We start from the raw sequence: 12,623 nt of genomic DNA on the forward strand, positions 1-12,623 counted from the left end.
AGTTACTGATTTTACTTTGGGGCTTTAATGACCTCCCCTAAGGTGAAAGTCCTATTACGTCTCTTCTATTCCTCAAATAACAGTTTTTGTTTTTAACAACTTGGATGGCTAACTGGTTCTAAGATGGCTTTCATTACTTGTAGGTAACTCCAAGCTCTTAGTCTGGGCTTCGTTTACTCCCTTAGACACTCAGTTTTCTTATGTTCTCCCTTTAGAAATATCTGTTCTCAGGCCGGGCGTGGTGGCTCACGCCTGTAATCCTAGCACTCTGGGAGGCCGAGGCGGGTGGATCGCTCGAGGTCAGGAGTTCGAGACCAGCCTGAGCAACAGCGAGACCCCGTCTCTACTAAAAACAGAAAGAAATTATCTGGCCAACTAAAAATCTATATAGAAAAAATTAGCCGGGCATGGTGGCGCATGCCTGTAGTCCCAGCTACTCAGGAGGCTGAGGCAGTAGAATCGCTTGAGCCCAGGAGTTTGAGGTTGCTGTGAGCTAGGCTGACGCCACGGCACTCACTCTAGCCTGGGCAACAGAGCGAGACTTTGTCTCAAAAAAAAAAAAAAAAAAAAAGAAATATCTGTTCTCTAGAAATACTCACTGGAACTGAAGTATAAGTGGCTGATAGCAGCTTAAATCTTATTTTTTCCGGGAGGATTTCTCTTGTGGTAGGAATCAAAATTATAATAGTTTTATATCCCGTAATACTTGGCCTTGTGTTATACATTTACATATTAGGAATTCAATAAAAACTTGTTAACTGAAACTTCTGTAACAGAAATTTGTCATCTTTAAGCAAATGAAAGAATTATAGTCTCTGAGCAAGAGACTTTCCTAGAATCTTCCATTATACCATGTAGACTACTCTGCCTAGGTGGGCTGTGAAAAATGAACACTAGTTAGTATATTATTCATGTACCATAAAGGTAAGCAATAGTAGACTATTGTAAAATCATCAGTCATCCAAAAATAATTTCTGTCTGTCTTTGGAATATGTTGTTTTATATGTAACTTGGAAATGTGTAAAATTTTCTACTTCTTAATACTAAAGGCCATGTTGTGAAGACCAGACTTACTGGTAGCTAGAAAGTTGTCCAGTTTCTGAGTTCTCTTTTGCTGTTCAATTTTGTGGTTTTTATTTCATAGTAGAGATAGACAGAATTACCTCTCTGTCTTACCCATCATCCTAAAGGAAGGATTTTTCTTTATTCTAATATGCCCATACTTTATTTAGATCTAGGGATTGGGAGGCAGTTTCTTCTGAAAAGCCTTTCATACACTTCTTGCTGGATAATTGGCTGAATGTAGGCCAGTAAATAGTATTTAAGAGAACACTCAATGGTATTGCTAGTGGGAAACCAAGGGCAAGATATCTATGAGTTAATTAAAATAGAGCTCAACTGCCTTCATATATTAATAATTAGTCTGTTACTGAGTTTGTGTGAGTAGATTTGTATTAATATTAACTGTGAGGCTCAATAGATACATTATTATAAAAACAAATGAGTTACTTTTACTTCAGTTTTTAAGGTAAACGACTAAGTGTTTTGACATCACCCTTAAATTGATGTTTTCCCCATTAGCCTTTTTTACATTTTTAGAGAAGAAAGCCAAGAATAATTTCCTTCCACAGTTTTAGCTTCCACGTCTTACACGTACCTTTGAAATAGCAATCACTTTGTGATAGCTGTTTCTGTAAGTAGGTTGATTATTTTAGTCTCAGCAGGGCATATAGTGGTTAAATGAAAGGATATAGGATGAAAAGAACTTCCAGCTGATTGTGTAGCTAAGGTGGGGGGGACTGAAAGTTGATACTTTACTTAGCTTCCCACCTACCACACACCTCTCCTCCCTGTCCTTCCTGTTCTCTCCCTCCTCTTCTTTCTCCCAGCCATTGTTTTTTTAAAGCGATAAACTACATGGGAGTAGAAAGGAAATCTATTATATTGAATTAAAGTTATGAAATTTTTTGATATAGTAATATGTTTGTTTATTAATACATTTAAAGTAAGATAATACATTTAAAATACGGGCAAGTTAAAATTTGTTTTGTAAAAACTTATACCAGCATGGAAACTTTTTGTATAGCTTGAATAAAAACACTAAACCATGGAGTGGTTTTTTAATTAGCTACTTTTGCATGTCAGTCAACAATTAGAGAAGAGGGGACTATTGAAGAGCATTGATGTCTGGATTACCAACAAGACCTCACTATTTGGTGGATGAACAGCTGGGTCTAAATTTGTCTAATAGTCAGTTACATTACATAGACTTCCAGGCTGCAGACAGAAAGACTTAGATTACATATGTTCCCGCAGTGGGTTTAATAACTCTTATAATATTGTAACTGTTGATAACTATTATGATTTTGGAGTAGCGATGCATAATGAAAGATATTTTGAGTTACCTACAATGACTGTAATGTGATATAAAAATATTGTGAATTCCATGGGATACTAGGTCACAGAGACTGGTCTGTTGTTTGTGTTCATAGTAGAAGGAAATGCTAACTTAAAGATAGCATTTGGTAAAAATAAAGATGAGTACCCCTCATCCTCCATCCAATTTCACAAACCCTCTAAATCAAGAGGTTTGTGGCCTCAGGTTTACAACTCCTCCTGGAAGTTGTAAGCAATAAGGTAGGACTCTAGCCCTTGCCTTTTTCTTTCTTTTGAATCACAGATAAATAAAAAGCCTGAAAAGAAAAAGGAAATAAGTCCCAAGTATATTTACAGATTATCTTATTCTTTATAAATATATGCCTTTAGGTGGAAAATAATTCTTTTTTTTTGTTGCTTTTTTTTTTGAGACAGAGTCTTGCTCTGTTGCCCGGCCTAGAGTGCTGTGGCGTCAGCCTAGCTCACAGCAACCGCAAACTCCTGGGCTTAAGCGATCCTTCTGCCTCAGCCTCCCAAGTAGCTGGGACTACGGGCATGCGCCACCATGCCCGGCTAATTTTTTCTCTATATATTTTTAGTTGTCCAGATAATTTCTTTCTATTTTTTAGTAGAGACGGGGTCTCGCTCTTGCTGAGGCTGGTCTCGAACTCCTGAGCTCAAGCGATCCTCTCGCCTCAGCCTCCCAGAGTGCTAGGATTACAGGCGTGAGCCACCGTGTCTGGCCAAATCATTCTTTAGGTAGGGAAATATTACTATAGTTCATAGAAATGACGGTCTTTTAAAATTTTAGTTATTTTTATCTCTGCTTGGTAACTTTGGGTTAGCTCTTGTCATTAAGTCAGTGAAGGGGAGAATCTCAAAAATTATCTGAAGTTATCAAATAAGGTAGAAGAATTAACATTCTTCTCTTATTACATTTGAGTAAAAGTGTCCAAGAAGTGCAGAGTACAGGGAAATAGATATATGGTAATTAACATTATTAGTTTCTTAGGTAAAGTGGAAGGTGTGTTTTATTTAATACACATTTATTGAACCCCTACTATATGTTAGAGACTGTAGAATAGGGTGTTGTATGTAATCTCTACCTTTTAGCTCAAAATAGAAATGGATATTACTAACATTAGAGATTAATACATCCTAATTGTTATATTATCTCTGTTTTTCTTAGTTTCTCTATTATTTATCAAAGATCTGAAATATGATTGATTAATATTTTCTGAGTAGTCCTCAAGGAGCTGAAAGATAGGGGAGAGAAAAACTGGAAGAATATAATTAGAGGAAGCCTGGAAAGTTAAGGGCCTCTCTCTCTATGGTTTGTTTGAGAAATTGTTGAGTTTTCTCTACTTAGACCTACCATACAATCTTGGCATTATTTTAGAGAAAAATCTACATTGCTGATATGATACCACATTATTCAGCCTTACTAGGGAAGTCATTGGTTTCCCCCACACTCAATAAAAATGAGTTTTGTTCAGTATTGTAATTGATCCTTCAGTACTATTTGAAAAAAATTTTAGCTATCTTGACTGTATATGTTAAAAACAATTTATGTATTTTATTTCTTAATACCAAAAGAAAAGGTGCCATTTCACAGAGTTGTGGTGAAAATTACTTGAAAAAAATGTTTTGTTAAGTGTAATACAAATGATAGCTAGTATTATTTCTTATTAGGCTACTTGGCAGGTTAACTTTAAGAAAAATTGAATGTCAAAAAATATAATTTTTAAAGTACATGTTCATACAACTTTAGATAAATTATTTTAACCCTCAGTTATTTAGATCTCAAAGTTTTATAAGGAACAATTCTCAAAAATTGATTTTTTTATTCTAGAAAATTCATTTCTCAAACGCATTTTGAGGTTAACAATGTAATCACCACTTTTTGCTCTTTATTGACTACTTTGTCCTTAATAATTGTTTTATAATGTGTTTTATACTTTTTAATGAAGGGCTTTGCACCATTTATCTCGCCTGAGAGACCTTGTTGATGATACCAGTGGAAAGCAGTCACCAAAAACGTGAAGAGGAAAATAAAACTGTCGCCACAATAAATAGTCAGCACAGAACAAATATGCATTTTTTTCCTATTACTTAAACTGACAAAGTTATTATAAGCCATACATAATTCTGTGACTGGTTCAAGTATTATATATTTCTAAAAACTAAACTTGAAAACATCCATAGGATTTGTGACCTATCGCTTACTATGTGCCAAAATAGTAGAATGTGAAGTGGAAGGACCCACAATATATCCTATAGTCTTACTTTGGTCTTTAGGCCAGCAAATGTCTAATATTCAAAGATGGATGATTTCTCTTCTTGAAGCTTTTGTGACCTAACCTTCTTTCAGCATCCTCATCATTTTATCATCTGGTTCTGGATTATTAAGAAACTTTATGGTTTCTATCAAAATCTTAAGTTAAAAAGACTTTTTTGGATATAGTTAGTATCACTTTTAAGCAGCTTAAACAAATATCAAAATTGTTATTGTATATCTTATCCATATCAAAGCCTGTCACTTTTAAGTTTCCATAAATCAAATATTTAAGATATGTTATATTTGCAAATGTTATAAATTTAATGGTAGGTGAAAAGCAGTGCTAAAAGGAATGTTCTCTTATGTTGTCACATACAAGAGGACCTTTTCATTTAGTTGATACTTTGATTCTGTGTAAGACAAACTTGATAATACTTGACAGTTTACAAAAACATTTTTGGAGAGATATTTGAAGATTTAATATTTTGATATTAGAATGTATCCCAGATTTTCTTTTTGTGGTTAGCTCAAACTAGTGAAAACTATGACTGGCCAATTGCTTTATGAAATTTGGTAACTAAAAGAAAATGAATATGGAAAATCAGAAAACAACTCTGTATTTTAAAGCTATTGTGTAGAGTTAAGCTTTCTTTAAAGCATTCTGTAGTCTTCAGAGTTTGTCTTTAGTTGGAACTGAACAAAGCTCTAAAATTTTGCAATTTTTACCAAGCAGGTATAATTAATATTTCTATAATAATAAGTAGGAAGCATCTTTACCAACAAAACTAAGAATTAAGTCATAAAACATAACTAATACAGCATATTAGAAAAGCCTGTTAAAATTTAAAAAAATCTGTGTATATATACAAATACTACAAATTAACAGTTCACCCAAATGGCAGCATTTTTGCTAGTTGGATTTACTATCAATTGGGAATTTCTCAGTACATTGGGTCAAAGAATTTTTTTTCCAAATTATTAAAGCATCACTAATATCTTTGTTATAGAACTGACATGTCAAACACTAGCATGAACCCTGGTTTTTTTGTTTGTTTGTTTTTTGATTGTTGTTGTTGGGTTTTTATTTTGGCCAATGAGTTTTTCACCATATTGCTCTGGCCATTTTGTGAGGCACTTGCCAATAGGTTTGTTTGTTTACTCTGTGGAGATCTTTTTGCCACGAACATCTTATTTTCTGATTATGGTCTACTTCACAGCAAGTAGCTTGCATAACCAAACAAGGAATTACTTTGAAAATTAAAGTATGTCTGGCTGTAAAAAAATGCAAATTTTAAATTGGTAAACATCAGGTAGATCTGGGTGGGTCGTGTTCCAGGCCTAGTGAAAGCCACTATTAGACAAATTCTAAAGAAGGTACAGAAGATAAAGACATCAGGTAATAACTTCTAATTGCATATTAATTATGTGTTGATCATATATAACATATACTATCTCCAAAGAGATTATACTGTAATGACTCTGAATAACACATTTGGGTAATGCTTTGATTTGCAAGAACATACTTCCAATACTAAATGAGATAAGCCTGTTCTAAAACTTTACGTTATAGCTAATATTTTAAGAAACTTGATTATACTTACCAAAGGAACATTAATTTTTCCTCTTCTGTTAAATATGGAAAAATTTAGTCTTTTACCTAACACAGGAATTAGTTTTAGCAAAATGATTAATTCTAATCTTCTTAAAAGACATATCTAGGGGAGTCATCTAAGCAAATAACAATTCTAAATGATAAACATTTAAGAAATTCTACAAGTTTAATTAGGATTTCAGGGTTTTTGTGGGCTTTTTTTTTTTTTTTTTAGGTTTCCAGGGGAAAGAGCAAGACAACAGTATGGATACTGTTAAGTTGAGAAGTTAAAGCAGATAATGGGACCAATTAGATTTTAAAAAATTGTATTGTGAATGTAAAATTTTATGAACCCTTCTTCACTCTCACTCTTTTAGATATATTAAGAAAATGTTAAATAGAAAATATTAAGAAATTTTAATAAGATGCTTCATATTTTTAATTGAGTATAAAAAAATTTAAAAAAGCCTAATTCCAAAAATTCTTTGAGATTAAGAGATAATGGTGTGACCAATATGAAGAGTCAAGACTGAAATGTATTTTCTTTACAATTAGAAATTAGAAATCTACTTTCAGTTATTTCTGGGACAATTCCTTTCAGCTTCATAGATCTTTCTGACCAAATTGAGGAACTTTCTCTTCTTGGGTTTATTTTGGATATATGTCTTTCTAGTTATGTTATTTCTTTTTGAAATTTATAGATGTGGGTTTTTTGGTATTATTGATATTTTGGTTTTCATGGTTTATGATAACGTCTTATCAAATTATATATAGTTAGACCAAAATGTTCCTTGAAGATAAATCATGACAAGATTTCTTGTTTATTCCTGTGTTTTGAATACATGGAATTGCTCACATAGATTTGAATTTTTGTTTCATTTTTTTTCTACCCCTCCTTCACTCTCTATATCTCAAAACCTGTTTGGTGGAAGTGCTATCAAGAAGTGAACTTGTCAAAAGGCAAGTCGCACAAAAGGAGACCAAAAGAAGCAAAAGGCCAATAAAATTTATATTTTCCAAACAATTGAAGTTTCTTTAAATGTGCAAGACTGCGTATCTTTCTATTCCATGTACAGATTGGATGTTTCATACGTGTTATATGTTGTGTTGTATTGCAGTGCTTATCATATGATTGAGGTAAATCTAGGCCTAAACCCAAACACATTGTATAGCAGGTTGTATTGTTAGATATTTTTCCTGTGACATTTGAAATTATTACTTTCCTATTCTTTCTTTATAATCATATGTCTCTAAGATCATTTTCCTTCTTTGGACAAAAAACAAAAAATCTTAGCTTTTTAATCTTCCAGGGTATTCTGTATTATCCTTACCTTACACCAGACCCTTCTATGTAGCAATTTTTCTCACAGTGGAAGAACTTTTATCCATCCTTCATTACCTTCACTGGGACTAGTTCATTTATTTTCTGATACCTGTTTCAACTTTAAATATTCCTATCCTGACTTTGTCTTTTGCAGTGAAGCCAGACTGATAACAGTGACTTTGCAGGAAGACACTGTTGTATACTACTACTCTAACCTTACTGATTTATTTAAGCAAATTTGCTGTAAATTGCTTTACTCAGATTATCCCAGAATTTCTAAGTGTATTCTCACCTATGTGCATATTATTTCTCATACTTGAAATACTCAGTTGTTATGCTTTTGTTTATCTAAAGCTTGCTCTTACATTTCTTTAAAGCTCTTACAAGTGTTGCATTTTCTTTTTCAAACATTCTAACCATCCATCAAACTCTGGTAGGTTGGCATCCCCTTTTCTTTCTTTCATCACTCATTTAGCTTTTATATTGCTTATGTTAATGTTTTGGATAATGTCTCTTATACTACATTATATCCCTAGAGAAGAAAATGTATCTCAAAAAATGTTAGGTGATTGATTCTGTTTTATCTCTTTAATAATAGCACTCTTATATTACTTTACATAATCAGGAAAAAGTAAACTGCATTTTGCATAGTGGTCTTAAGTTTTGATTGATGGTTCTAAACCTGGTTCCCTGTAGAAGGTTGTAAGTTCAAACTAAGAGTGACCACATCCTTTACTAATGTGATGTTCTGCAAACCCTTTCATTTCTTTTTAAAAAACATTTTGATAAACTGTATTTTTTAAATTAAAAATTTTATGTTTTTTAGAGCAGTTTTAAGTTCACAGCAAAATTAAGAGGAACGTACAGAGATTTTGTTACTGAGCAATAGGCCCACTGCCTGATGTGCATAGAAGCCAATACTGTGGCACTGGCTTTTGAGAAAAGAAAGAGCTTTATTATGAGTCAACTGACAAGGAGGCAGGAGGCAACACTCAAATCTGTCTCATTGATCTGGGGGTGGGTCAAGCTTTTGTGGTATTACCAACCAGTCCCAATGTTGCCAGTTCAGCCAGTCTGCCAGGCTGGTGGTGGTAACAGGAGGGTAAGACTTTTCTCTATTGTGCATGCCCGGGCTATTTTGGCTCTGCATCACCTGTAATAGCTTAAGCAATGGTTAATCAGTTTGAGTTGGTCCTATGGTTACAATTTCCCATATACCCTCTGCTCCTGCACATGCACAGCCTCCCGTATCATCAACGTCCACCACCAGCGTGGTGAACAATTGGTGAACCTACACTGGCACATCATAATCATTCAGAGTCCATAGTTTACATTAGGATTCACTCCTTTTATTTTATTTATTTATTTATTTATTTTAGATACAGGGTCTCATTCTGTTGCCCAGGCTGGAGTTCGGTAGTGAGATCATAGCTCACTGTAACCTCGAACTCCTAAGCTCAAGGAATCCTCCTGCCTCAGCCTCCCAAGTAGCTGGCACTATCGGCATGCACCACCACAACTGGCTAATTTTTTATATTTTTTAGTTTTCCATAGGGACAAGGCCTTGCTATGTTGCCCAGGCTGGTCTTGAACTTCCGGGCTCAAGTGATCCTCTTGCCTTGGTCTCACAAAGTGCTGAGATTACAGGCAAGAGCCACTGCGCCCAGCCTTGTCAGGCCCTTTTATAGTGAAGCTAATTCTTTTCATGACTTAAACACCTCTCAACAGCCTTCACCTCCCAGTACTGTTGCAATGGGGATCAAGCTTTCAACACATGAATTTTAGGGGGCACATTCAGACCATAGTACTGGTTTTGCATCATGTTGCTTCTTTGACCCTAGCTTGATGGTTAAGTGTGTCAATTTGGGTCTAATCTAGAAACAAACCACACAGTGATTTCAAACAAAGGAAGCTTAATATTTAAAAAGTTTTATACGATGACAAAACATAGAACTCTATGTGGTACCGTAGAGTTGAGGGAGAGTACCCAAGGAAGGACAAACTTGAGAGAGGGGCCAAAATTTGGGTGTAGACCTTGCTAAAAAAGAGTTTCTGTAGCCCACTGGATGACAGAGAACGTTACTGATTTGTCCAGACCAGAGCTGGGCTTTATTTAGTTACCAAACAGGCAAGAAGCCACCCTCCAAATGCAGGGAAGCCACACTGGGGACTGAGTGTGTGGGTGTGCAGAGGGAGTTTGGGGAGGGGCACTAGTGCTGGAAGGATGCCTGGAGTGTGAGGTGTCTGTTTTGGAAGGGTCATGCAAGGTGATCACCAGCCTGGGAGAAGTCTGTGAAGTCACTAAGGCGAAGAGTACACTCTGGGAGTGTGGCTGGGGTAGAGTGCCACCAGATGTCTTCACACTCATACCTCTTACTGATGGTGCACCTGCCAGAAAGTGGCAAGAGAGCCCCTTCAGGGTGAATTTGGAGTTGAGGGACTATAGGTTGATAACTGGTGCAGAAGTTGATCAGGTTCTAGGAAGGTTTTGGTGGGAGAGAACATTGCAAAGTAAGTATGTCTCTCCTGTCCACTTCTGCTTTCCCTGTTTTGCAACATATTGCATAGCCTGTGTAAAACAAGAAATGTGGGCATTTAGGTAAGGTAGCAAAAATGTCAGGCCATTTAGAAAATTGAAGAACTATGAAGAATCATGAGCCAATATATTCAAAATCTAATGGATTTGATAACTTCATGAAATAAAGTAGTTCATAAACTAGGAATATTCTGGAGTTACATGAATGGTACCCTCAATGCATCAGATAGTGTGAAACATTCCTTTCATTACTTTTCATCAAGGTAGCCATATAGCTGTTATAGGAACAGTTCTGGAAATAGAAAATTCCCTGCAATTGGAATGCTTTGTTTTTTAGCATATTCTTGCTTCAGTTAAGCCATGACTTGCATTTCTGTGTCTTCCACATAGTGCTCTTGATTTTGCCTTTTAAGACAATCTATATATTTCAGTCTCCCTAATATTGAAATCAACAAGAGTAATGTTCCATCCCAAAGGCTAAATATTTTTAGTTTTCTAAATTATTTCTTTGGACAAAGTTTTATTTAGTATTTTCTAACTTTACTGGATGCTTTCCACCTTTCAGTGTTTTTGGGTTTTGTTTGTTTTATGTGGCACAAGATGTCTAAGATGCGTAGAGCAAAATAAGGGGACTCTACATTTGACTCTTTAATAATTTATTACAGTATTTTATTCAACCAGAATTTGACTCCCGGCACTGTGCTAGATGTGTGTGGGAAGCAAAGGAGTGCAGGAGGGGGAGAGGTGATGATGAATAAAGCATGACTCTATACGAGGAACTCATGATGGAAAACATGTGGAAATACATAAATAGAGAAATGTGTACTACAACCTGGTGAGTATTGCTTCAGAGAAATGAAGATAGAACAACTGACATAGAAGCACAGAAGATGGATCAGTTATGTGGCCTCAGAAAAATCAAGAAATTTCACTCAGGAGAGGATACTTGAATTGATACAGAAAAATGAACAGAAGTTGGGTTTTGCCATCAAAGAAATTGGGTAAAAAGGTGTTTTATTCTAGCCAGGGGGTAAATATGAGCAAAGACCTGGGTGGTGAAAGGTCTGCTACAGAATTATGAATCAGAAGGGTATGCAGAAGAAATCTGGGCTTTAGGATCAGGAAGATTTACGATTCCACCATTTATTAGATCTTTGTTGTGGACAAATGACTTGACCTTGCCTGAGCCTTTTTTTGTTTTTCCTCTCTTTTTTGATCTCTACCTTGCAGTTTTGTTTTGAGGGTTAAATGAGCAAAGGTGTGACTGGCACGTGTGATCCCAGCAAATGCTAACTGCTAGAGTGGTAATATATTTAATTGGGGAGGCACTAGGAATAAGACATAAGGCTGTTTCTGCCTTAGAATTCTATTGCCTTAGAGGCAACAGAATGCCTCTCCATTCTATTCTTTACAGCTAGAATAATCCTTTACAAACATGTCAGATGATGTTGCACTTACAATTTCCAGTCCCTTCCTATCAGAGTAAAATGCGAAGTTTCTACCATAGCCTAGAAGGCCCTGTGTGATGTGGCAACACATCTCAGTCCCCTCATCCCTGCAAACCGGAACATTTCCTAACACTTCATTTGCTCTATGATTTCAGCCCCATTGGTCTTGCTGTTCTCAAATGCTGCAAAGATGCCTCTGCCTCCAGACCTTTGCAATGCTGCTTCCATCTGCAGAGTCTTTTCCTCACTCCATAATTTATCTCTCACTTCAAGTGTCAGCTCAAATGTCATTTTACTAGAGGCCTACCCTGGCCACCACCATTCCCCATGCCATTACTCTTTGATGCTTTACACATTTTTTCCCCTTTATTTAACATTGAGGACTTTATTTCATTCACTCAATTAGAATAGTGTCCATCAGTAATGTAAAATGCTCCGGAAATATTTGTTCTCTGCATGAATGAGGCTGAGAAGTTGACTTGGGGGCTTATCTGAGACACTTGGTATACTCTGCCAAGAATTTTGGATTTGGTTTTCTGTAGGCAAAAGGAAGGGGATCAGCATTTTTGATGTAGCCTAAAATGAATATTAATTGTTTTTGTTAGTCCCTATAGTGATTTGTGCTTGCAGTAAGAGGATTTTTTTTTTCCCAGATAATAAAACCAACCGTTTTCCTTCTTTCCAGTAGCCTTGATATAGTAATGAAAGGTAGAATGCAGGCCTATTGTTTTTGTTCACACATAGAGCTACTCTTAGTGAGGTTCCTATGATATTTTAGTGTAAAATAAGTTCCCAGAATATAGGCTTGAGTATTTTTATAGTGATATTACGAGGGCTATTGATTTGTTTTAGGTTGCAGTAGTAGATAATACTTAATTTATTGAACCATTTACCTGTTTTTTTTTTTTTTTTGGATAAAAGTAAAATAAGACAACAGAAATGAACACAAAGAAGTCTCTTTTGGAAGAGGGCCCAGAAGCACTGATACCTGTGAGGAATATGTGTGACTTGGCAAGAGTGAATGTGATGGTGCTCCTGAAAAAAAATAAAAATTTAGCACTCTTTCAAAT

At 35.5% G+C, this 12,623-nt stretch overlaps 1 protein-coding gene across 4 annotated transcripts in view; it reads left to right on the top strand.

Moving 5' to 3' along the window:
* The window catches only part of C16H18orf54 (chromosome 16 C18orf54 homolog), a 46,772-nt gene that overhangs the window by 14,652 nt on the left and 19,497 nt on the right, over positions 1-12,623 (top strand). The window contains exon 8 of one of the 4 annotated variants that reach the window (XM_045527597.1): positions 4,347-4,949. The exons of the other annotated variants lie outside the window; for them this stretch is intronic. Coding sequence (XP_045383553.1) covers positions 4,347-4,419 — 73 coding nt within the window. The 3' untranslated portion in view covers positions 4,420-4,949. Of the gene's footprint in view, positions 1-4,346; positions 4,950-12,623 lie in introns of those variants that run through there. 4 annotated transcript variants of the gene reach the window in all.

This window comes from Lemur catta, chromosome 16 (genome assembly GCF_020740605.2).
Source record: "Lemur catta isolate mLemCat1 chromosome 16, mLemCat1.pri, whole genome shotgun sequence".
Taxonomy (NCBI): domain Eukaryota; kingdom Metazoa; phylum Chordata; class Mammalia; order Primates; family Lemuridae; genus Lemur; species Lemur catta.